Source organism: Bufo bufo, chromosome 7 (assembly GCF_905171765.1).
Source record: "Bufo bufo chromosome 7, aBufBuf1.1, whole genome shotgun sequence".
Lineage (NCBI taxonomy): Eukaryota > Metazoa > Chordata > Amphibia > Anura > Bufonidae > Bufo > Bufo bufo.
Genome location: NC_053395.1, coordinates 152,993,451 through 153,019,230, shown reverse-complemented (window position 1 = coordinate 153,019,230; position 25,780 = coordinate 152,993,451). Strand labels below are relative to the sequence as shown.

The following is a 25,780-nucleotide window of genomic DNA, read 5'->3' as shown; positions in this document are numbered from 1 at the left end:
ATGTAATTTTCTATCCAAAGAACTTAACGGGGACAGACTGCTCTTGGTGTGGAATATGTCGAGTATGTACTTGTCACGCCATCGGCCTTGTGTCCGAAACGTCACTCACTATTTGTCTGTCAGGTGTGAACAGGAGCCTATTTCAGTGTATCTCACCTCAAGTTCAACACTGCAAGGGTTACACCCTTTCCCTCCTTGCTCAATGTGTTGCTGTCCAGCTGCTATAAGGGTCTGGCTACAATGCGACATGTATCGTGCGACTTCTCGCAGAAAATCACGCTATGGTGTTGTGAAGAGATGCGCTGCGACAGTTGTAGAAAATCCATCCAAGTCAGATTTTTGGGCGACTGTCATTGCCGCATGTCGCTTTGCGACACCATTAACTATCACTACACAAAAAGTCGCTCAACTTTTCTGTGACATGTCTCTGTGCAGCCAGACCTTAGATATCCTCTGATCTGTGCCTGATCAACACAGGTCCTGCTAGTCTCCCTTTACCTTGCTATCTAAGCTATAATCCATTTTACCTGTCGGTATACTGACAGTTGCCTTCCTGGACTATGACCTCAGTCTGCTCCTGACTTGAGTTAACCTGATCCCTCTCGAATCCCTAATTCCTGTGGGTGAGGGCCTACCACTCCAGGGAGTCTGGCAAAATGGATCCACATCCACAGATCGTAACAATACTGTAGCTCTCCATATTTCATTCACAGACTTTGGGCTAACGCTAAGGACAGTGGTGAACGTCTACTATGAAAAAGTTGGATGACTGATCTTTCCCAATCCCCTCATGCACAAATGGATCATTTGAGTGTGCTTGTGTTGGGAATGGGCAGTTAAATTCTGACGGGGGAGACAGAAGACTCCAGTACACATTAGATTGGCAGCTGGTTCTGCTGACATTTATCTAACGTGTATGACCAGCTTCAATACTGGAGATCACTAACTTTAGGACAGAATTTAGACTGTACGTATGCTTGATTAGACCTTTAAGTATTAAGTTAAGAGGGAGCTCCCTAAATGTAAATCTTGTTTATTCAGTGGACTAATTTACTCTGGTATTAGTATGTGGTCTATGCACCTACATGCTTATCAGTACACAGTCAATCTGCTGCTTGTGTGCTGTACCCATCATTTTTACTTTACAGTCAGAAAATGTCTGGGGAAAATACTTAGAAAACACAACACATCCAGCGAGTTATTCAGTGGGGACGACTCTTTATTTCATTTGCCTCAGACATACATTGAACAAATTTAATCAAACAACAAAATAGGTTTTGCAAGTTACAAAATGGGAAAATGCATGAAAAGAAAAAAATAATCACAATGTGCAAAATAAGCGTTAATACCTATGCATTTTTAGTCGACAACTGTGTTATTGCTGTTGTTTGTTAGCAAATTGCATTATTAAGCAAAAGAACAAAGAAGTTTCTATGACAACGTAATGGAAGAGGCACAGTACACTTTGTTCCCAGTCCAAAAAATATATATGTCATGAAGATAATGCTTGCTTAGACCTTTTGACATGGTCTCAAGTAGGGGTATCTGGTAGATATATGAACTCCGTCACTAGTATTTTAAACGCCACCCTCACAAAAAAAATAAAAAATAATAATAATAAATCAACAGGTATTACTTTAGGAAGATATTCCACATTTTTCAAAGCAGCAAAAGAATCAGAAAATTTTTGTAATAGCGTGTAATTAAAAATGTAGTATAGCCACAGAGTTATTCAATAAAATGTCTCTATACTGCCACCTGCTGTTTGTGCTTTTCCTTATTTCTCTGTCCACTATGCTGAGGTGGACATACATGCTCCGTTCCAGATCTTCTTTTAGAACCCTTGACAGTAAGGATACGACCACATGGCACGGTTGTGAAGCGCCTAAGCTGCAGTCGAGAATGGCATGGCTGTATGAGCAAAAGCTAAACCTAATTAAACTAATCAGGATTGCACAGTTTAGGCTACTTTCACACGTTTCACGTTTGGTGCGGATCCGTCATGGATCTGCACAGACGGATTCGTTCAGATAATACAACCATCTGCATCCGTTCAGAACGGATCCGTTTGTATTACCTTTAACATAGCCAAGACGGATCCGTCTTGAACACCATTGAAAGTCAATGGAGGACGGATCAGTTTTCTATTGTGCCAGATTTTGTCATAGAAAACGGATCCGTCCCCATTGACTTACATTGTGTGTCAGAACGTTTGGCTCAGTTTCGTCAAATGGACACCAAAACGCTGCAAGTAGCATTTTGGTGTCCGCCTCCAAAGCGGAATGGAGACGGAACGGAGGCAAACTGGTGCATTATGAGCGGATCCTTCTCCATTCAGAATGCATTAGAGCAAAACTGATCTGTTCTGGACCGCTTGTGAGAGCCCTGAACGGATCTCACAAACGGAAAGCCAAGACGCCAGTGTGAAAGTAGCCTTAGTCGGTCTGCAGTGTTATTGGCTGTGCGGCACCCACAATACCCATTAACAATGCAGACCAATTAAACAGTGGACTGCAGCTCGCCTGGCTGTGCGGTACTTGACCACATCGCTGCCACAATGCAACAACATACCCACATCGCATGGTTGTACCTTTAAAGGGAAAACAGACAAGTCCCCTGAGCTGCCAGCTTGAAATAAATCTAGCAGAACAATAAATGGGGAGATTTAGGCTACTTTCACACTAGCATTTTTTATGGATCAGGCAGAGTCCAGCAAAAACGCTTCAGTTACTGATAATACAACCATCTGCATCCATTATGAACAGATCCGGTTGTATTATCTTTAACATTGCCAAGACAGATCAGTCATTAATGCCATTGAAAGTCAATGGGGGACGGACCAGTTTTCTATTGTGGCAGAGAAAACAGATCCATCCCTATTGACTTGCATTGGGGGTCATGACGGATCCGTCTTGATCAGTTTCCCAGGACGGAAAGCAAAATACAACATGTAGCGGTTTGCTCACCGGTCTGGGAACGCAACTAAACGGAACAGAATGTATTTTGGAGCACTCCGTTCTGTTCTGTTCAGTTTTGTCCCCATTGACAATGAATGGGGACAAAACTGAAGCAAGTGTTTGGTCAGTGATTTCAATCAGTGATTTTGAGCCAAAACCAAGTACGGGTCCAAAACACAGAACAGGTGCAGATCTTTCCCTTCAACCTTATGTCTGTGTAGGATCCACTCCTGGTTTTGGCTCACAATCACTGATAGAAATCACTGACCAAACACTGACTGTGTGAATGAAGCCTTACTCATGTGGACCCCACAGATAAGCGGAGTAGTCCACTCCAGCAACCTGCATGTACGTTCAGGATCTGGAAAGTAGAACATGTGTACCCCCTAACTAGTCTTGGGAATAGTTGTACTTTCAGCATTTGCTCAGAGTATCGCTATAGGTGTGGGGTTTATCTAGCATGTTTAGGTCATTCTATGAGAAAATCTTTAAATCTCCCACGGGCCCAGCAGCTGTCCAGGAGTCCTTAAGTGAACCGGTTTTTGTTTTTTTTATAGGATTTAATGACATTGACTGTAAATGTTTTACCAGGGGCACTTAGGATTTGTTATGACAAGAGTGAGGAACTGGAACCGATTTGTCCAATGTATTCCCAAATAAATTGGATCTATTTTTCCGCTGCACTTTTCTATGTCATTAATTATCTGAATATTCATCCTCTTTGGCGTGCGATTTGAAGTTGCTTTTTGTTCGAGTCCATCTGCTACATGTAAACTACATGTGCAATAGGATAAATGAAAAGGACACACTACCATCAAACAGAGCCTTTTGAAACAAATCAGTTTTATCTGTAACGCAAGTATATGTGCTGGGTTTTCTTTGGATGGACACTGACTGCAAGATTATTTGCTTCATATTTTGTTTTGTAATGCATGGTACTCTCTAACTCCTATTGGAAGAGAGATGGGGGTTCACAGGAGCAAGCCTAAGGGACATTTTCGACTGCCTCTGGACTGCACAGGGGGGGGTTGTGGGGATTGTTTTTTTGTTTTGTATGCATGTCATTTTATAGTTAAACCTTAATAAAAACTAGTTGATAAAAGGGGGAGGGGGGGTTATCTGGGGGAAGATTTAATGTGCCACAGGAAAGATGTGACCACCCAGATGCAGTTCTTAGGAACGCAGGTTCCCGATAATTGACCCAATCGGTCAACTGATTTACTAAACCTATAGATGGCGTAAACTAGACAGTGTAGACCTGCGCCAAATTCCTCACAGCGCACAGGCTGGGTGATGAATTTGGTGAATGGCTAGACACTTTTATCCCAACTATTAGATGGCTTAGTTTAAGACACAATTTTACGCTACAGGTCTACTTTACTAGAAATTGTTATTTACAGCCCAAAAACCATGCTGAATTCAGAATGTACTGTGAACCAGGAGCCTCCATCAGGGGATTCCGTCACATTGGAAGGCAAGAGCAGCACGGCGCTATTCTTCCTGTCAAAGTGACAGACACGGTGGTGGAATCTGACGGACTGCCTAATAATGGGGATGGTCGGGTGCTGCTGGGTGGTTGTCATATGACCGATCTGGCACTGTGTTAATTCTCGCCCCAGATACGGTCATCGGCTATGTATGCAGTCTTCCTGCTACAGAACAAATTGTTTCAGCACAAAAATAAAACGTACGATCCAGAAGTCCCACCGGAGCTTCAGAGCTGATGTTGCTCATGTTTTAGAAAATTGAATAGTTAATGTGGCATACAGTCATTACTCAAGACGGCAGATTCAAATTCTTGTGCATAAAAAATATGGTTTCTTTTTAGGTGCACAACTTTCTCTGATACTCTTATAGTGATGCTAGCTCCATAGAGCAGCACAAGATTTAAACTGATTTAACAGGGAACAAAGTCATTTGGACACCTGTATATTACTGGTAGCATATTAAAAACAGGACACCTCTTAATCGAAAGACAAGATTGTATTACTTTGTGTAGTCTTTGGTGGGTGGAGTTCATCATAAACCAGCGTTTTACACCGGTCTATGATACCCTCTGCGCTGCAGGAGGGTGCACCTCATTTATGACAAGGAGTAGGCGCATCCTCCAGCAGTCCAGGGGCCCTGACATATATAGCTTCAGCAGAAGCCTCTAAACATATGCCACTGTACAGCAATACAGTGGCATCCATTGCCCACAGACTCTCATGTTAAAGGAAATGTGTCACCAAAAATTCAATCTGCCAGTTAAAACCAGATAGTAGCACATATTTTCTTATAATCTGTTCTTAACAGCATTTACAAAGCATTAAGAAAATTGCTTTACAGCTGCCCTATGGGCCATAGACACAATGGTCAGGAGGGGACCTCATTGACTTCTATGGGAGAGTCCTCTAGGCACGCTCTGTGATCTGTGCAGAGGTCATTGTACAAGGAAAGAATAGAGAAGATCTGACAATCATCTATTGTGAATGGTGGACGCTGTCTTATCTATACACAGAAGTGATATCATTACAGGCAGGACTTGTGTGAAAATTGCAGAATTTTATGGGCTTTGTTTAAAGGGCTGCTCCGGGCTTTTAATGTTGATGACCTATCCTCAGGAAGGGTCATCAATATCAGATCGTCAGGGATCCGACACCCAGGAAGAAAAGGCGCGCGCAGTCTCCCTTCTCTCTTCCTGCTCGCTGCTACTAGGACTATGGCGAGCAGGAGGATAGACACGAGATGGAATGCGCGCACTGCGCGCTCCTTCCCTTCTCACAGCGATCTATCAGCCTACCTTTGTGGTACTGGTAAGAGGCCTTGATACGGCTCAGGAACACCTTACCAGCCGCTCCAGTGTGACGAGACGTTCATCTGTCCTGCGCTGGGCCTCAGCCGCGGCCTGAAGTAGAAGCGTACCCGACCGGAAGCTGTGGGTCCACGGAACGATCGGCAAACATTTCCACACTTGCTTCACCACTGCTGACTGGCTACTACACTCAAATATTCTCCTTTGGAACCTAGCGCAACCTTTACTGGAGGTACCAGACCACATAACCCCCCCCTGCACCCCATTTCTTCCCACCCCCCACCTCTTATGTTCCCGAGAGCTGAGCTTTAATTTTTCTGGACTACCGCAGTGGTCTATTCGTGAGCCTTGCTAATACTTGTCACCATAGTTCGGTGACACACTACAATTACTCCGGCATTTTCCCCCAAATTTTTGTAAGTGACTGCCCTGTCAGTCACCACCATTTACTTCATTCAACTTGTTCCATTGCTGCAGATGTAATATCCGCTACCATAACCTTATTGAGACCCAACTATTTTGCTGACATATTTCTGCCACCATGGGGGAAAAAATTAAAATAAAAAAATAAAAAAAAAAAAAATAAAAATCGGGCACACTGCTTCTAAAGACACCAGCGACTCCCAAAAACCTAATGCTCCATGTGGAGAAATGGATAAATACATAAAAAATAAAAAAAGACTCCAATTCTTCTACCCAAAAAATGATCACACCGTCCAAAGTCTCTCTCCCTATGTCCCAAGTAGATACTGGAGAGGATTCGGACAGGGATACATATATGCCACCACACCAGGACTCTCTCCCAATTTCTCACTCCTTTTTTCAAAAATCCCTGGATAAAGCACTGGCCAAAGCTCTAGACCAGGCATGGCCAACCTGCAGCTCTCCAGCTGTTGTAAATCTACAACTCCCACCATGCCCTGCTGTAGGCTGATAGCTGTAGGCTGTCTGGGCATGCTGGGAGTTGTAGTTTTGCAACAGCTGGAGAGCCTCAGGTTGGCCATCCCTGCTCAAGACCCCTTCTCAGGGGATTTATAAGATATAAAGCAAGAAATGTTGCATTACTTTTGTTGACTGTTCTAGTTATTTGGCGGGTGTATTTTACCCAAATTTTGATACTGTTATCTTTGCACTAACTTGTTACCTTTTGTCATATTTTATACCCCCCACCTTCCCTCTTATCCTTGCTCATACCTCCCACCCTCTATATAGGTCCTGGATAATAGATAGATGGCTGTACACGTGACATCTTCCATCTATCTATCCTTCTGTGCCAATGACACGACTTAAAATAACTTACAACGTGCGAGGGCTGAACTCTCCGTCCAAAAGAGGTCAGGTGATTTACTTTCTTAAAAAAACACAAAGCAGATATCTGTCTGCTACACGAAACACACTTTAGAGATACACACATTCCCACGATGAATAGCCAGCGTTTTTCTACCTGGTTCCATTCTGGCTCCGACAGTAGGGCCTTGAAAGGGGTTAGCATTGGGATAAGTAAACATATAGCCTTTTTCATTTTGGATACATGTATAGATCCGGACGGCCGTTATCTATTTATTAAGGGGAAGATAGGTAACTTTATAGGTACTATAGGAAATGTATACACCCCCAATAAAGACCAAATTTCTTTACCCTGAAGAAACGGACACGTTTTTCTGAAGGAACACTTATCATAGGTGGTGACTTTAATGTCTCCTTAAACCCATTAGTTTATAGATTCAACGGCAAATCAGTGATTCGCTACAGAGCCCTAGCGAAACTCAAACAATAACTACTACACCTATTCGACTCCTGGCGCACACTGAATCCCTCGGTCAAAGACTTTTCCCATTATTCTTTGCCATTCCTACCAAAGAATTGACTATATATTCATACCTGTTACTCAGACCAAAAAACTGCCAATCTTCAACTATTCTGATCCAAGTTCTATCAGACCACTCTCTGGTCGAATTGTTATACACAATACCCTCCTCTCCTACCTCCCGTTGCTGGAGATTAAATGACTTATTACTAAAACCCCCCCAAAACGTCCAAAAGATCAATAGACACTTAGAAGAGTTTTTCAAGATCAATGACAAAATGGTCTCTCTGCAGACACTTTGGGGAGCTCACAAATCACACATCAGTGGCGAATTCATATCTCTTTCTACTTATACCAATAAAGAAAAGGCAAAGAAAGTATCTGAACTGCAGCAAAAGATTTCGAAACTGGAGTGTCTGTACAAGAGATGTCTACTAGCAACACACTTAGCCGACTGGACCTCTCTCCGTGTTGAACTGAAAAATGCTCTTAAATTTGCGCTCAGCAAAAGCTTACCTCCACGAGAAATACAAACATTATCCTCATGGTGACAAACCAACTAGATTTATGCTAGCCCAGATTAAGAACAGGAAAGCTAAATCATACATCACTAACCTTAAAGATTCCTCCGGCAATACTCTGTACAAAACAGAAGAAATAGCACGGGAATTTAGCAATTTCTACACCCAACTATATAACTTACAGTCACCACCAGTCTCAGGTGACTTACACACCAAAAAAGAACTGACAACCCACTTCTTATCCTCTTTAACCCTACCACAAATAACAGACCAGTCTCAAAGTCTCTGCTCTCCTATCACCCACCAGGAAATCAGAGACACCACTGCGAATACTCCTAAAAATAAATGCCCCTGGCCCGGATGGCCCATCCTCCTATTATTCCACATATCAGGACTCCCTACTCTTATACCTTAGCAAATTGTTCAACAAAGCATTGAATGGAATCCCCTTCCACACACAAACCCTAATGGCCCAAATCTCTAATACACAAAGACCGGAAAGACCCAGCCCTATGTAAGAACTACCCGCCTATCTCCCTTCTTAACACTGACCTTAAACTCTTTGCAAAAATGATAGCAAACAGGGTGCAGAGTATTCTCCCCTCTCTCATTGCCCCCGATCAAGTTGGATTTGTGCTCAATAGAGAAGGAAAGGACAATATATACAGGGTTCTGCAATTGATTCAATATGCCAAACTCTCAGCCAAACCTTTGATACTGCTCAGCACAGACGCCGAAAAGGCATTCAACCATGTTGACTGGTATTATTGACAGTCCTCACGGTCTGCCTTTGGCATTCTGCTTCTGCTTATCGGGGCAATATTTTCAATGTACAAGGGTCCCACGGCTAGAGTGATGGTGAACGACTCTTTATCACCTGTGTTCTGTATCTCCAACAGCACCAGACAAGGCTGCCCATTGTCTCCTCTGCTTTTTGTACTGATGATTGAGACCTTGCTACAAAGAAAATCAGACAGGATACCCGTATTCACGGGATTGGCTGTGGAGGTAGAGAACACAAGGCCGCTGCATACGCAGATAACCTGTTGTTGCTACTGTCTAACCCATCAGAATCACTCCCTATTATAGAACACTTATTCCAAGATTTTGGCAAGATATCGAACTTTAAAATTAAGATGAGCAAATCCCAAGTTCTGAATATTTCTCTTCCTAGCTATCAATCTTCCTTGCTTTCTGGCATATCCCACTTTGGTCTCAACCAAACATTAAATTCTTATGTATAAAGATATCTCCTGACCCTACCCAGTTATACAAAAATAACTTTCCACCTTTACTGCGTGAGATTTCTAAAACACTATCATCCTGGCCAACCCCGTATAGGTCATGGTTCGGTCGCAAAAACATAGCAAAGTGTCTTATATGGCCAAAAATCAATATCCCAAACTCCTTCTACATAATAGTCAACAGGATTCTCTCCAAATATGTCTGGAATTCCAAGAAACCGTGAATTAAATATTCAATGCTTCAACTCCCGTGACAATTTTGAGGCATTGACCTCCGTGCCCCACAGATATTTACACAAGCACTTCACCTTAATAGAATAGTTGATTGGATCAGGAGACCCCCTCAAAAACTATGGGTACTTATAGAAGAAGACAGACATTCTACAATTCCCACTGAGGCAGATGGTCTTTTCAGGGCAAAAGAGCCCACCTCTCCCAAGATCCTGTAATATATTTACTTCAGAAACCTGGAGAGTCTGGAATTTGGGAGAGGTTCTCTCAAAATGCTCCCCCTTCCCATCTCAACTATTGCAAGTTAGAGATATTTCCTGGAGCTCAGATAACACCTATAATAGCACTTTACAGAAGGAGACACCAATGTTGACTCTTTACTATCTCAAGGCACATTTCCTTCTTATGAGGCACTGGCTAGGCAACTACAATGTCCTTCTTTGTAACTGTTACTATATAATAAACTTAAGCTATCTTTTAAACAGCTGTTACATACAGAAAACCTTAATAGGTCGATGACAAGGTTTGAATCTCTTCTCGGTCAGCAGAAATCGCCCAAGAAGGTGATATCAACCCTCAGTAAATTGCTACTATCCCCACCTGTGGATACGGCACATACCTTCATTAAGGCATTAGAATCCGACCTAGCTCAGAAATTCCCGCCTGAAGAACTATAGAGGCTCTTTCTTGCACCTAAACAGTCCTCTAAATGTGTGAGAATGCAGGAAAGTGGTTATAAGATACTAACTAGATGGCACCTCACACCAGTGTTATTAAATAAATACAGTCCCAATTACGATCCCTGTTGCTGGAGGTGCGGTCAACATAAAGGAACGTACGTCCACTTGCTCTGGACTTGCCCCCTTATAAAACCATATTGGTCCTCTCTATTGACACAAGTCAACCGACTCACCGGACTAAACCTCCCCCTCCTTCCAGAAATCTGCATATTGCACCTATTTCCAGACAGAATTCCCAAAACCACAGATAGAATTTTAATCCCCACGCTATGGAAATCACGTTCACCTCCATCATTTGCACAATGGACAGGAAAGGTAGACTCCTTATACCGCTTAGAAGAACTAGCTAGCTGGGAAAATAGATCTTACTCTCTATTTAAGTCCATCTGGAACCCTTGGGCTCGACAGACACTTTTCCACTTAATACGAATCCCGCCCAGTAACTACAACGATTCACTCATCCTCACACTCTCGCACGCCTTAACTTCTATAACATAAAATTTCTATCCTAACTTCACCTAGTACTGCTTCTTACATGTATTGATGTCAACCCATCGACTATATACGGACCTGTTCTCTGCAAATGTCTCTTATATAGGACCTTAATCCCCCCCCCCCTTTTTTCCTTTTAGCAGGGCCACATGTGCTATATTTGACTATATTTCTTGTTTATTTGATGAGGCATGTGCGCTACATCTCTATATGAACTGATCTAATAATACTCAAAATCCATATCTTTATGCTAATTTAAGATGATCTGCTCTCATTATTATATAACTTTGTGCCTATATTATTTTTTGTGCCATGCCCAGATGTAATGCCGATATACTGTATTGCGTTATATATAAAACTAATAAAAAAGAGTTTTGAAAAGAAAAGGCTGGATGCCTCTGTATAGAATAGCACTGCAGAATGTTAGTCCTTACAGCTAAGGAAGAGTTATATGGATGTACAGTATTCCATATCAGTGGAAGTCTAATGGACACTCTTATGGCTTTCATCCAGTGAATCAGGCCTATGGATATATGGGATTTTTTTCTGACACAGTCGGCAAAATAATACAATGTAAGATAAGTGTACGGGTCCCAGGTAGCCTGACCCAAAATAATTCTGAAGTATTCTAGAACAAATCTCCTGTCTCCCAACATGTCTGGTTGTAACTGACAGCAATGCTCCTCCTTAACAGCTAGGATCGGAGAAACATTGGATTCCATCCTTCTAGCCCTGTAGACACCATGGTCATTGCTTATGCTTTTGATCTATCCCTCCCGCATGCTTTACACTGCTGCTTCGTGTGCAGAGCCTGCTTTGTATAAGTAGAAGCTTGCAATGAATTCAGCACATGTTGAGTGCTTTACATTTACAGCAAGGACATAACGATTATTATAGACTACAAGCAACTACACTACCAGTAACAAAAAGAAGAATGGACAGGTAACGGCAGGCATGTAATGAGCCAAACACATCTTATTAATGTAGGAGCATGGAGTTTCCTTTTAGGGGTGTGATGAGGATCTATACTTGGCACTATGAGAATGAACATCAATTATTACAGATATACCGTAAGCTGTTGTGGTTTTTTGGCACTAAATAGTAAGGATACACTAAGGCCTCAAGACACTATGCAGTAAAGGTCTGCGTGTACTGCCTAGAAACAGTGGTGGCGAACCTATGGCACGCGTGCCAGAGGGGGCACTCAGAGCCCTCTCTGGGGGCGGGCGCGCAGGGCCGGATTATAGGCAGGCAGGCCCGGACTGGCAATCTGTGGGCCAGTCTACTCTTTAAATATGAGGCACAGTGACACATCCTGGCTGGCAGCGCATCCGCTATCCACCAGCTCGGCAACATTGCATGCGCAGGAAGGAGTGCTGAGGTCAGCATGTCTGACACTCTGCTGTGCTAAGCGCACGGTGGACTCCTATACCGTTTGGGACCCCCAAGTCAATGTAGGTAGGCCTCAATATGGACTCCATATTATGGAGGTCCTCTATTGGAAGAGGAATGTAAGGAAACTATGACCCATGTATTATACTGCCCTGTATATGGAATCCATATATAGGGCAGTATAATACAAAGGTCATCGTCGAGGCCCAAATCGCTGTGTAGCCATTTGATATTTGTGGGCTGGTGAGGTTGGTGTGCCAGGGATGCTTTTAAGTCCCAGTCCGGCCCATGTTAATGTAGGAGTTGTTCTTTCTAAACTAAAACCTCAGTATTTGGGTTATATTGCCAAGTTTACACTTTTTGATAAACCTCCATGGAGTAAACTTACATCAAGGTGATTGCACAGGAGCTGTCCCATGCGAGAGGGAGTCTAGGTGTAAATGACAGCCAGGCTCCTGCTTAAAGGGGTTGTCCAACAAAAAATTATTCTACAGTTTTTAAACCAGCACCTCGACCTGAATGCTTTGATAATTGCATGCAATTAAAAATTCAGTATAGTTTAATAAAATGTATCTGTATAGCGCCACCCGCTGTTTATTTATTTCTTAGTTCTGCTAACTGAAAATGCCGCACATGCTCAGTTTCATGCTTTAACTGCCCCCCTGAGCTGTGATTGGCAGAGCATGGACACGCCTCCTGAGTTGCAGCAGAAAGGACACTCCCCTTGAGCGGTCAGCTCGATATGAATCTAGCAGAGCAATGAATGAGGAGATCTCTGGATCCATGTGAGGTACAGGGCTGGTTTTCCAGGGCTGCAACGATTCATTGATGTAATCGATGCAAATAAATCCTCAATGCGATTCATTTAAATCACGTGACCACGCAGCATGAGTGAAGAGAAGCCTCTCACTCACCGCTCCGTGGCTTCCCGTCCGCACCGCGCTGCCAGGGCCTTACGTGCACACATTATCAGCGCGCTGGCTGACACTGGGTGTGATGACAGGTAGCGCCCAGTGCATGCCGGGAAGTGGGAAGAAGATGCGGTCAGTCTCCTGCGGACTCCGTGTCAGCGCACTGCCAGGAAAAGTAAATACAAGTTAGCAGGGGCCCGAAGCTGGGGGACATGGCATGGAGGGGCTGATAGCACTGGAGTGGGGGACATGGTGGATGGCATGCAGGCACTGGGGGAGGGGGACAGATGGCAATGGATGGCATGGAGGCAGTGGGGGAGGGGGACATGACAATGGATGGCATGGAGGCGCAGATGGCACTGGGGGAGTGGTTGACATGGCCTGGAGGGGCTGATCTGATGGCAGTGGGGGACATCACATGGCAATAGATGGCATGGAGGCACTGGAGGAGTGGGGAACATGGCAATGGATTGCATGAAGGGGCTGATGGCACAGGGGGAATGGAGCTGATGGTCAGGGGGGGAAGGCTGATGGCACTGGTGGATAGTGGAGCTGAAGGCACTGGGGGGAACTGATGCACTTGGGCTGGTCGCACAGGGGGAACGAAGGGTGTTTTTTTTGGGACTGATGGCAAGGGGTCTGATGAGTTTTTATAAAAGGAAAACAGTCTATTAATTCATTTTTTCTTATTAGAGTACTCGATTACTCGTAAAAATAATCGGTAGAATACTCGATTTCTCAAATAATCGTTTACTGCAGCCCTAGCTGGTTCTAGCTATGTTATAAAGAGATTGTCATGTAGTATATATAATATCTGATGTTCATTTTCTACATGTGTCATGGGACAAACCCTTTAACGGCTAGGATCGGAGAAACCTTGAATTTCAGCCTCTTAGAAATCATGGTCAATAGAAACTGCAGCACGTAAGGAACTTGATGGTGGGGGCTTTGGTGGTCCTGCCTGCCTATGACAACCCATGATTGTGGCACCAACAAAAGGACCCCTACCCATCTGCCTAGTAGACTGAAATGCACTGATAGTACATAACTGACAATGTGAGTGCTATGAAAATAAATTCGGATGTGTGCATGGTTCCTTAGGAAAGAATGGGTCAAAAAATATATATAATATGGATAGCACACTGAAGAAAAATATGTTTGCGAGCATGCGGCTTGGGAGAATAAGCTTATGGTTTTTTAACCCTTCTAAACACTGGAAATGAATTAATTAGAGAAGACATCCTGTAACTAGAACCCCTTAAAGGGAACCTGTCATCAGCTTTATGCTGACCGCACTGAGGGCAGCATACAACAGTAACAGAAATGCTGATCTCAGCGGTGTGTCACTTATGAGCTAAAGTAAGGGGTTGCTGAGAACCAGCATCATAATCATTGCAGCCCAGGCCTGGAAAAGCGTCAAATCTACCTGAGAAGAGTCATGGTTATTCCTAATCTCCTGCTCTCTCCCCCTTCTGCTGATGATTGGCAGTTCTCTCCTAGAGAGAAAGGGAGAAAACTAGGCAGAAGAAAGACTGTCAGTTATCAGCAGGTGGCAGGAGAGCAGGAATGTATGAATAACCAGGACTCTTCTCAGGTGGACATGACTCTTTTCCAGGTCCAGTCTGCAATGATTGTGATGTTGGGTCTCGCCAACCATTTACTTTTAACTTATAAATAACAGACCGCTGAAATCAACTCACCCGTCTCTACTTTATTCTGCCGTTAGTATGGGCAGCATAAAGGTGATGACAGGTTCCCTTTAAAGTATACAGTATCCTTACACAAGTGCGTAGGTACCATAGAGGTAGACTATGATATGGCATCATTGAAGAGAAGGGAATCCGACCTAGGTACACCCCTTCAGCTACAGCGCTGTTATCTATATACTTGTAGTAAATGAGGAGGGGGAAGGGAACTGGTCATGGAAAAGGCATAAAAAAAAGAAACAATCCCCATGTCATTCTGTAACATAACGATGGTGCATTTTAACCTCTGCTAAGGGGAACCCTCTCTTTATGAAAGTCTGCTGGCTCAAGTAAGGCTACTTTCACACTCGCTTTTGGTGCGGATCCGTCATGGATCTGCACAAACACATCCGTTCAGATAATACAACCGCCTGCATCCGTTCAGAACGGATCCGTTTGTATTATGTTTAACATAGCCAAAACGGATCCGTCTTGAACACCATTGAAAGTCAATGGGGGACGGATCTGTTTTCTATTGTGCCATCTTGTGTCAGTGAAAACGGATCCGTCCCCATTGACTTACATTGTGGGTTTGGCTCAGTTTTGTCAGACAGACACCAAAACGCTGCAAGGAACGGAGGCAAACTGATGTATTCTGAGCGGATCCTTATCCATTCAGAATGCATTAGGGCAAAACTGATCTGCTTTGGACCGCGTGTGAGAGCCCTGAACGAATCTCACAAACAGAAACCAAAACCCAGTGTGAAAGTAGCCTTCGATACATTGTGCAGCCTGGCATACATAAAAAAAGGCGTTCAGAAACTTCACCACCCAGCCATGGTTTTAGGCCGCAAACAGTGGGTTCGCAATATGCGGGCGCTGGCTGTGTGCTCCCTGCATCTCGGATGCGGACCCATTCACTTGGTGCATGGGTCCGCAATCCGGAGCTGTGGTGCGGAACAGAGGCACGGAACCCCACGGAAGCACTACAGAGTGCTTCCGTGGTGTTTCTGTCCATGCCTCCGCACCGCAAAAAAAATAGAACATGCTCTATTTTTTTGCGGTGCAGACGGATCAAAGACCCATTCAAGTTGAATGGGTCTCGATCCGTCCCGGCCGTGTACATGAGGCCTTAGTCTGTAGAAATCCGGCGGTTGGTAGAGCACTTTATTTTAATTGAAAGTGGCAACATTAACTCTGCAAAAATTTATAACCGATTTGCAAATGACAAAAGTGAATTAATCATGCACATTTGGTGTGTTACAAACCCCCATACAACCATTTCCATTACAGGATCATAAAGAGCTTTATTGGCACATGAAAAATATCAAAAGAAAAATCTAACACTGCACAAAACAGCAGAGATTTGGCCAGACCAGAAGCAAGACATTTCTGCACAGTTTACAGTGAAATGATTCTTTTGTCATGACATGTCACAGTAACAGCATTATTAGAAAGTAGCTCTCTTTTTGCAGCACTGGTCGGACTGTATGCCGGTGCTGGAAAGAACTCATGATATGGTCCTATCACATCACCTAGTACAGAAAATGGAAGCCATACTCCATGTGTCAGCAATCCAGATCACCAGTTAGCAAAAAGTTTCTAAAACTTTAATAACGCTACGGTCTCAACTGTCCAAGGCTGCTGGAAATGCAGAACTAAAAAAACATATCTGTGTGATAATAAAAAGATAACTATGGGCGCTCTGCATACAAGACATAGGCTGCTCTCTAACTTCAAGCATTTGTACAGGAGGCAGGAAATAGGTCATCTGCTTCACAAAACTCCATATTAGATTGACCACGCCGAAATCTACACAAGCCAAAGGTCCGATTTTTCCAGGGTGGGTCTCCACTGTCCCTAATAGGGGCTCAGTGTAACCTACTGACCTAACAGCACATATTTCTAAATATACCAACCCTTTTAACCTTTTAATCAAAATTACAAAAAAAAAAAAACACAACAACTGCAGAATAACAGCCTGCATTTCTTTTGGCCACCTGTGGTTTCTGCTGCATTCTGTGTGGAGGTTTTCCTGGCTTTTTTTTGCAAATAGTACAACCACTAGCTCTTTAAAGAAGAGACCTGAAAAATGCCAGAGCTACAGCACCCTTTAATTAAATAGGTATTCTGGTTGCATGAAATTGATGACCTATCCTCAGGATAGATCATCAGTTTCGGACTCATTGAGGTCTGAATCTCAGCACTCCGGCCAATCAACTGCGGGATTGCTGCGGCGCCAGTGCGAGAGCTGCATTCTTTTCAGCGTTTACCTGCACGCCCTCTACATTATAAGAAAATATATATATATATATATATATATATATATATATATATAAAACGGAAAAAAGATACAAAACATCCTGCACGATAGGATAGTAAATATGCCGATGTGCATGGCTACATTCATAAAGTCACGGAATATAATGCACTATAGAATCTATTGCTATAGTAAATTATTTTCTGTGACTTTATAAATGTAGCCATGCACATTGGCATATTTACTATCATATCGTGCAGGATGTTTTGTATCTTTTTACAGTGATTTTTTTTTTATTTCTCTTGAAGGAGTGGTACCTTCATTTGTGAATACGCTCCTATCCTGGGAGTAGCATTCATGTGCACTTTTGCCTCACCTATCTAATAGGCGACCTTGATTATGGTGGTACATATAGGTGTGTGTGCGCCTCCTCCCACCGGCTACGGCTGCACATGGAGGTAACTAGGAGCAAGACGCTATATGTGCGGGGTCAGCGCTCCTGAACATAAATGCACAACTGCATAGGTAGGTATAGAGTAGGACCTGCCTGAACCTGAGACCACATTGGTCCCTCTACATTGTAGCAGCAGCCGTGCAGTGTAATTGCAGCTGTTCATCCCATTCAAGTAAATGGAAGAGGAAGTTATAATTATCCTTCACCGCCACTACAGTGTAGACAGCATGAGGGTTAATAATGAAAGCAAGCAGCGCTCGTACAAATCGCCGCAGCCCCTTCAAATAGCTGAAGGTCAGAGGTGCCGAGAGTCAGACCTCTGGAGACACAAAAAACGGAAGGCGTCCGTGTTGCCTTCCGCAATTTGCGGAACTGAACCGGTCTCGGCAATATAAATGCCTATTCTTGTCCGCAAAGCGCAGACAAGAATAGGACATGTTATATTTTTTTAGCGGGGCCGCGGAACGGAGCCACGGATGCGGACAGCACACGGAGTGCTGTCCTCATCTTTTGCGGACCCAAACAATGGTCGTGTGCATGAGGCCTTAGCCTGTTTATAGGCTTTTTAGTGATGGGGAAGTGATTATTTCAGTTTCCTTTTAAAGTAGTTGCCAACAGTCCAGGAAAATGCCATAAAGGGAGAAGGATCTGCAAAGGCATATTAACCCCAAAATTGGTGATTTGTGGCTACTTTGGCCATCCCCACAGTGGAGCCTAAATGTCCTGATTGAATTATGCTGGCAACTAGTACAGATTATGCTTCGATCGTCAAGGGGCCGGCTAACCAAGATAAGCCTGACGATGAGATGTTATCACCAGAGAAAAGGCATTCTGGCCACTCATTTTCACTGCAGCAGCCCCTGCAGGGGAGATGTAGCATTGAATCACATCAATTCAAATAATCAATTCCATTTCTTGCTTATAGAAAGGAATGGGGGGGGGGGGGGGCAGGATATCAGTTTAGCAGCTCATCGGTCTGATTTATTGCTATTAGAAAATATTAAAGAACCACATGTACAGCAACTCCAGTAATACAACATGACCAGGTAACAACTGCAGTTGACATGAAAGATAATGCTGCATGCAGGGCTGTTTTTTCCCCCTAAAAAAAGCTAAGGAATCTCTGTGGAGGCCAAGATCAAAGAAAGCTTAACCCCTAGTGACCAGCCTGGTTTGGGTCTTAAAGACCAGGAGATTTTTATTTATTTTTTCTTCAAAAGCTATAACTTTTTTATTTTTCCATCTACATAGCAGTAAGAGGGCTTGTTTTTTTGTTTTTTTTTGCCGGACAAGTTGTAGTTTTTAATGGCTCCATTTTGGGGTACACATAACTATAACTTACTGATTAACTTTTATTAACTCTTACTGCCACTGAGTTTTTACATTATACATTTTGCGGAGTTAATTTTTGGCATAAATAAGACAAGTATTTTACTCTCTGGGGCAGTACAATTACAGCGATACAAAGATACAAAATACATACTTTTTTACGTTTTACTACTTTTGCACAATAAAAACTGTTTAAAAAAAAAAAAAAAAAAAAAAAAAAGAGAGAAAAGGTTTTTGCATCGCCGCATCTGAAGACCCATAACATTTTTTTTTTCTGTCTACAGAGCTGTGTGAGGGCTTGATTTTTGCAGGAGGACTTGTAGTTATCACTGGTATAATTTTGGGGTAAATAATTACATGTAATACATTACATGGTAACTGCATAGTGCAGGTCATTGTCAAAATATACCAAATATGTGGAGATTTTATTTTTTGCTATAGTTTTTTTTTCAATGAAAAGCATCTTTTCCAAAGGAAAAAAAGGAGTATTTTTCCAACTTGGAATCTTCTTATGTAATTTTTTTTTTAAACTTTTTTTAAACCATTTAATAGCCCCATAAGGGGACTATAACAGGCGGTCGTTTGATCACTTCTAAAATACTTTGCACTACTCCTGTAGAGCAATGCATTTTAGTATCAGTGCCATACTGACATTTACCAGCGGTATACACTAGAGGCAAACCTGGGGCCTTCACCAGGCCCCAGCCTGCTCGCACTGACCTCAGCAGCAATATGAGAGAAATAAAGTCTGCTCCCTCTGTAACCGCTTACATGCCATGGGCACTATTGCTGTGCCCCTGCATGGGAGCCCTGTGCAGCACTTAGACTGGACCCCCACCTTTTTGCAGCAGCACAGTCTAAGGCCCCATAGTGATCGCCATAAAAAGACATATTGGTGGTCATTAAGGAGTTAAAGGGGTTGTGCCACTAATATAAATGTATCCCGCCTAAAAGATATGACTGTTATATCACTTCTCCAAAATATAACCATTTATCAAAGCTGCCTTAAAATCTAAAGTTATTAGCCTACCACTGCACCATGTGGCCAATCAGGTTTGATATTCAGTTGCTGTAGGTTACATCCTGGATTGGAGCCTTGTAATGCAGAATGTAGGAAACCTCACTGGTAAGAACAAGGAGCGTGGTTAGTGTCACATGGTTAAATGGGCTGTCTTATCAAGGTTCAGAACAAAGCTGCAGAAAAATCCACCTGTTATACATGGATTTTGGCACAGTTTTGAAATTCCGCAGCAGGCTTAAAAATCTGGAGCGTAGGAATCCATTACGTGTGAATGGGATTTTGGAAATCCTAAGCACATGCATTGTACTGTACTTTTAGTAATAGCAATCAAGAAAGTCTGGCTCAGTGCAAGAGTTCACTGTACAATATCTCTGGACGGATATGGCTATCAATCCTTCATCCTGAGGAAAATGATTTGTAGTTTTAAATGGAACCTGTCACCACAAAATGCAGTGCAATTTGCGGGCAGCATGTTATAGAGCAGGAGGAGTGGAGAAGAGCAGATTGATATATTGTTTTATGGGAAAAGATTAACTTGTAATTTATACATTACATTGGAGTCATGTGGGCACCGCATCTATGTATAAAAAGTGCAGAAGTTTAAATGAATAAATTACAGTTTTTACTGAATCTTTTCCTATAAAACTATATAACCATCTGCTCAGCTCCTCCTGCTCTATAACATGCTGCCTGTAGCTTAGACACCATGTTCAACTTGACAGGTTTAAAAAGAACACAGCATTGCCCAATGTAGACAATGTGGGATTTGGAATATTGGCCAACTATTAATGGAGGGGTTCTGAAACAATTCCAGCAGTTGAGTGCTGAGTTTGGCCTGCCCTCAACGCATTTTTACAAATACTTACAACTGAGACATGCCATGGAGGTGCAATCCAGGCTCTCCCCCGTAGTCTGTGTCCAATCATATGTTAAATGATGTAGTAGCTTCTGGATCGGTCAGAGGAGCTATTTCTAGGTACTATAGTGTGCTGCACGGGGAATTTTTAAAAAAATATCCGCTGCAGGTTAAAACTAAATGGGAACGGGATGTGGGAGAGATCTCTGATGACCAATGGGAGGAAACAGTTGCCCTTACACCAGTAATTTCGCTAAGTGAAGCTGCTAGACTGTCGCAGCTTTATACGCTGCACAGAGTCTATAAGACAGCGGTATTTCTATTCCAAGTGGGATATAGAGCCGACTCCTGTTGTCCGAAGTGTGGAGAGTCTGATGCAAATTGTTTCATATGCTATGGTAATGCTCTAGTGTGAAGTTGGGCTGTGGAGTTGCTATTGAATTCATATTTCATTACATGTTCTGTAATGTATGTATCCCTTTCTGTTTATTGTGGTGGGGATTGCTGGATAAATCCACTACCTGTATTTAATGCCTTTAAAAGAAAATGTTTATTATTGTTTTTCAATAAAAAAAGAAAAAAAAAATCTGATAAAAGAAGAAAAAAAACGAAAAAAAAACAAACACAGCAACAGGAGCCCCTTCCCCCCATGTTAAATGTTAGATACGTGAATGGCGGTCTGCACTTCACCATAATAGCAGTGAAGCCATGAAGCCTCATTATTAAACTCCTCTACAAAGAAAAAACATTCCCACTAATATTAACCTAGAACAGACATTATAATCGTTTATATGTTAACAGTAGGAAGACAGTCAGTATGGAGCGCCTAACTTATCTAAATTTAAAGCCAATAGGCCAGAATCATTCAGCATGTGATGCACCAGTTCAGGTTTCAGGTATATTGCCAATTACAGATTTGCTATTTCTGCCGACGTTTACTGTGCAAAATATGACATGGAAGCAACATTAGGCTCAATTCGCACACAGTGGTTTGCGGCGATTTTTCCAAAGTGTTCGTTTGATCGCCAGAAGTTACATTAAAAGGGTTGTGCCCAGATTTAAATGTATCCCCTACCACTGGGGCTGCCAAAAATCACAAGAACAGGGGTCCAGAGATGCTCACCCCTCCCGTAGAAATGGAGCTGCAGTCAAGCATGCGCGCTGCCACTCCACTCATCTCTATGGGACTCGTGTTTGGCTATCCTATGCTCTTGTGATAGAAGAGGTGTAGAAATCTTCGCACAACACCTTTAAAGTCTACAGTAAATTTTTGAAATGTGTACTTGTGTATTTTGTGGTGTGATTTTTTTTCTCCTCATAGGCTACTCTATGAAATATCAAAATTGCATTTATTTATTTTTTTAAACCCAATACAGTTGTACAAAAAATGCTTGAATCTAGCATTTTTTTTTTTTTTTTTACAAGCATCTAAAAACACTAAAATTGTGAATTTACAGGAGCCTTTAAAGGCTATGGACAACTTCATCTGATTAAAAATGTCCTACCATTTTGCATCTGTATAGTGCGAGTCGCTCCCCTACCTACTGCTGCTGAATTTGACATAAATGTGTCACTCCTCCTGTCTATGACCTCCCTCGCCCCTTTTTTTAGTGTTAGGCCTCTTTCACACAAGCAATACGGATTAGGTCCGGATGCATTCAGTGAAACTCGCACCATTTTGCAAGTAAGTTTAGTCAGTTTTGTCTGCAACTGTGTTAAGTTTTTTCAGCGCAGGTGCAATGCTTTTTGATGAGTTTTTCACGCGCGTGATAAAAAAACGGAAGGTTTACAAACAACATCTCTTAGCAACCATCAGTAATAAAAGCCATTGCATCCGCACTTGCTCATGTACACAGACCCATTGAAATGAATGGGTCAGGATTTAGTGCGGGTGCTATGCGTTCACGTCACGCATTGCACCTGCGCGGAAAACTCGCTCATGTGAAAGTTGCTGAGTGATGGATCAAAAAGTAGACAGCAGTGAAGGCATCCAAGTAGGGCAGCTCACACAAGCTGTGGATAGGGAGAAAACAACACACTAGGCAGTTTCCTGGACACTTCGTTCCAGCAAGTATTAGGCCCCTTTCACAAGACTGTATTTTTGGTCCACATCTGATGGGTATCGAGTATCGCAATACTTTTATATGGCATCGAAATGGAATGAAAATTTTGGCATCGCGACAACCCTAACTGGGAGAGACTTGTCCACATGAGAACAGTCATACTAGGAACAGATTGGACATTGCAGGGGGTATGAAAATGAATGAAGGAATAAAGATTGCAGAAAAACTTTGAGCGACCATTTTTACTCAAGGTAACCACCATCATCTGCCCTATCAAAAGGTGTCCATAGTCTTTAAAGAGGACCTTTCACCGATTCTTACCCTATGAACTAACACTATACAGATATGTAGAGCGGCGCCCGGGGATCTCACTGCACTTACTGTTATCCCCGGGCGCTGCTCCGTTCTCCTGCTATGCCCTCCGGTATCTCCGCTCACTAAGTTATAGTAGGCAGAGATACCAGTCCCTAAGTTATGGTAGGCGGAGTCTGCCCTAGCGCTGGCCAATCGCAGCGCGGAGCTCACAGCCTGGGAGGTTATTTTCTCCCAGGCTGTGAGCTCTGCAATGCGATTGGCCAGCGCTAGGGCAGACTCCGCCTACCATAACTTAGGGAACGGAGATACCGGAGGGCATAGCAGGAGAACGGAGCGGCGCCCGGGGATAATAGTAAGTGCAGTGAGATCCCCGGGCGCCGCTCCACATGTCTGTATACTTAGTTCATAGGGTAAGAATCGGTGAAAGGTCCTCTTTAAGCCCTATTTACTATAAATCTGTGTCAAGACAAAGAGGTGTCACAATCATCTCACCGCATCTAACAGGTTCTGGTATGGCCTACAAATAATAACTAAGCTGGCTCGGACCCAAAGGTTCATCTGCTGGGTTTTCCTGGCAGCAGCTTTGGACAGTTACGACACCGTAGAATTATTACTTGGGGTTATTGGAGACTGTACCCTCAACAGAAGGGCGCAGTTGAACTAGCTCATGCGGCATATCCAGGGTTAAAGCTGAACACTGGGAAAGAACGCAAGTTGTTACTCGTCCTCTTACCGTCCCACTACCCTACATTTCTACCGGCAAAAAAAACAATGGCCTCGTTAGTTCATTCTTCCATTAACCCTTACAGTCTCTGCCTTTGGCTTTACACATGACAGTCACTTAGATCTCTCTTGCTGGAGACTTTTTCAGGTGGGTGTCACAGCCTGTCTGCTGGCAGACACAACGGGAGGCCGTCCCTCTCCCAGACTCACCTTCTTCCGGATGTCTTCATCATTGGCTCCCAGGGATGCATAAAGCTTGAAGGCCGCCTGGCGCAGCTCGTGGGCGTGTTTTAAATCATGGTCAAGCTGATATTGGAAAAGAAAGAAGGATAACGAAGAATATTGTCAGACGTACTGCTAAACTCAATTCTAACCAGTAACTCACAAAAAGACATCCACACAAGCCAGTTTATTCTAACAGGGCATGCGTTCTGCGTCTGCCGGGGGCTTTCCTTCCTGTTCCAGCTCAATATTACAAAGACTTTAAATTCTCAATGTCCTTTTACATTTCCAGAGATGACTTTCTAAAAAGTAGTTTTGGTGAAATAAAGTCAAGCTTACAATACACATTGAGCTTTTCTACTAAAACACCATCACAGCAGAAAATGGGTTGCCTGGACATCAGCTAAAGCAAATAACACACTTGCACTAAAAAGATACCACACACACACAAGTATAAGCATATCTGGACTATAAGAGAATGCAAATCTTTTATTCAGCAGTAGATGAAACGAGAAAGCTTAGTTTTCTTCAAATATACATTTTATTAAAGATATTGCCACCCTGGAGGAACAGTAATACACTGCTAAACAGAGGCAGTGAATCTAAAGGGCAGAAGAGAGTCCCTTGCCTGGCTTGAACAAGGTAAGGGTGGGTTCACACTAGCGTTATGGAGTCCGTTATGGCTTTCCGTTATAACATAACGGAATACCCAGACAGAATGCAAAACGGAAGCCTTTAAAAGGCATTCCGTTTGCTTTCCGTCCTAATAGAAGTCTATGGGAAAACATAACGGATACGTCTGGGTCCCGTTATGCAAGACGGAAAACAAAGTTCTGTCGACAGGACTTGGTTTTCCGTCTTGCATAACGGGACCCAGGCGGATCCGTTTTGATCCCCATAGACTTATATTAGGAAGGAGAGCAAACGGAATGCCTTTTAAAGGCTTCCGTTTTGCATTCCGTCATAATACAAGTCTATGGGCAGAAAAACAGATCCGTCCTTCTGTCTTATGGATTCCGTTATAACCATGTTATAACGGAAAGCCATAACTGAATCCCTAACGCTAGTGTGAACCCACCCTAAGCTGCACAAAGCGTTAATCTAAAATTAAGCAGGATCCATCCAAGTGTAAATCTCACACAAGCATTACACCAGGGTCACAATCCAGGTTAGGTTTTTGTTTTTTTTAAAAGCCTGGGCTAAAATTCATCTTTCCTTTTAACTTTTGAATGAACTGAGCCAAACTATGGTTGTTCTAAAAAAAAATAAAAAAAAAATAAATAAACCTGGAAAATGTTCACCCAGTTTTACAAGAGAGTTTGTAATATAGCTTATCAGAGAAAAGAAAATGTGTTTTCGCACTTAGTGTACGGCCACATAGTCCTGATGCAGTTTCTGGCTCTAAAACAATATTGAGGGGCAGCAGGATGAGTTGTTGAGACACCAGGAAGGAGAGGATGATAGTAAAGTGAGGAACCTAAATTTTTTTCTGTGAAACTCTGCAGAGACGAGAAGCGGCTGAAAGAAGGTGTCATGGCGGTCTTCTCTCTGGATGAAGACGTTGTGGAAAGTCTACATCACAAGAGACGTCACTGGATGTAACAGGTAAGGTGCGGTATTCTACTGTAATAATAATATCTATGCACATATCTGTTTCACGGTAGGGTTGGGAGAGGAGATTGAGAATATGGCCCACCCTGCCGCATCCTGGACCCAGACTTCAGGTCACACTGTGTGTGTTCTGAATTCTGGGGGCTCACACC

At 43.0% G+C, this 25,780-nt stretch overlaps 1 protein-coding gene across 2 annotated transcripts in view; it reads right to left on the bottom strand.

Annotated features, from left to right (window-relative positions):
- ARMC8 (armadillo repeat containing 8) overlaps positions 1-25,780 on the bottom strand; it is a 113,586-nt gene that overhangs the window by 41,191 nt on the left and 46,615 nt on the right. For both annotated transcript variants that reach the window (XM_040441695.1, XM_040441696.1), the window contains one exon: positions 24,006-24,101. In XM_040441695.1, coding sequence (XP_040297629.1) covers positions 24,006-24,101 — 96 coding nt within the window. The remainder of the gene's footprint in view (positions 1-24,005; positions 24,102-25,780) is intronic.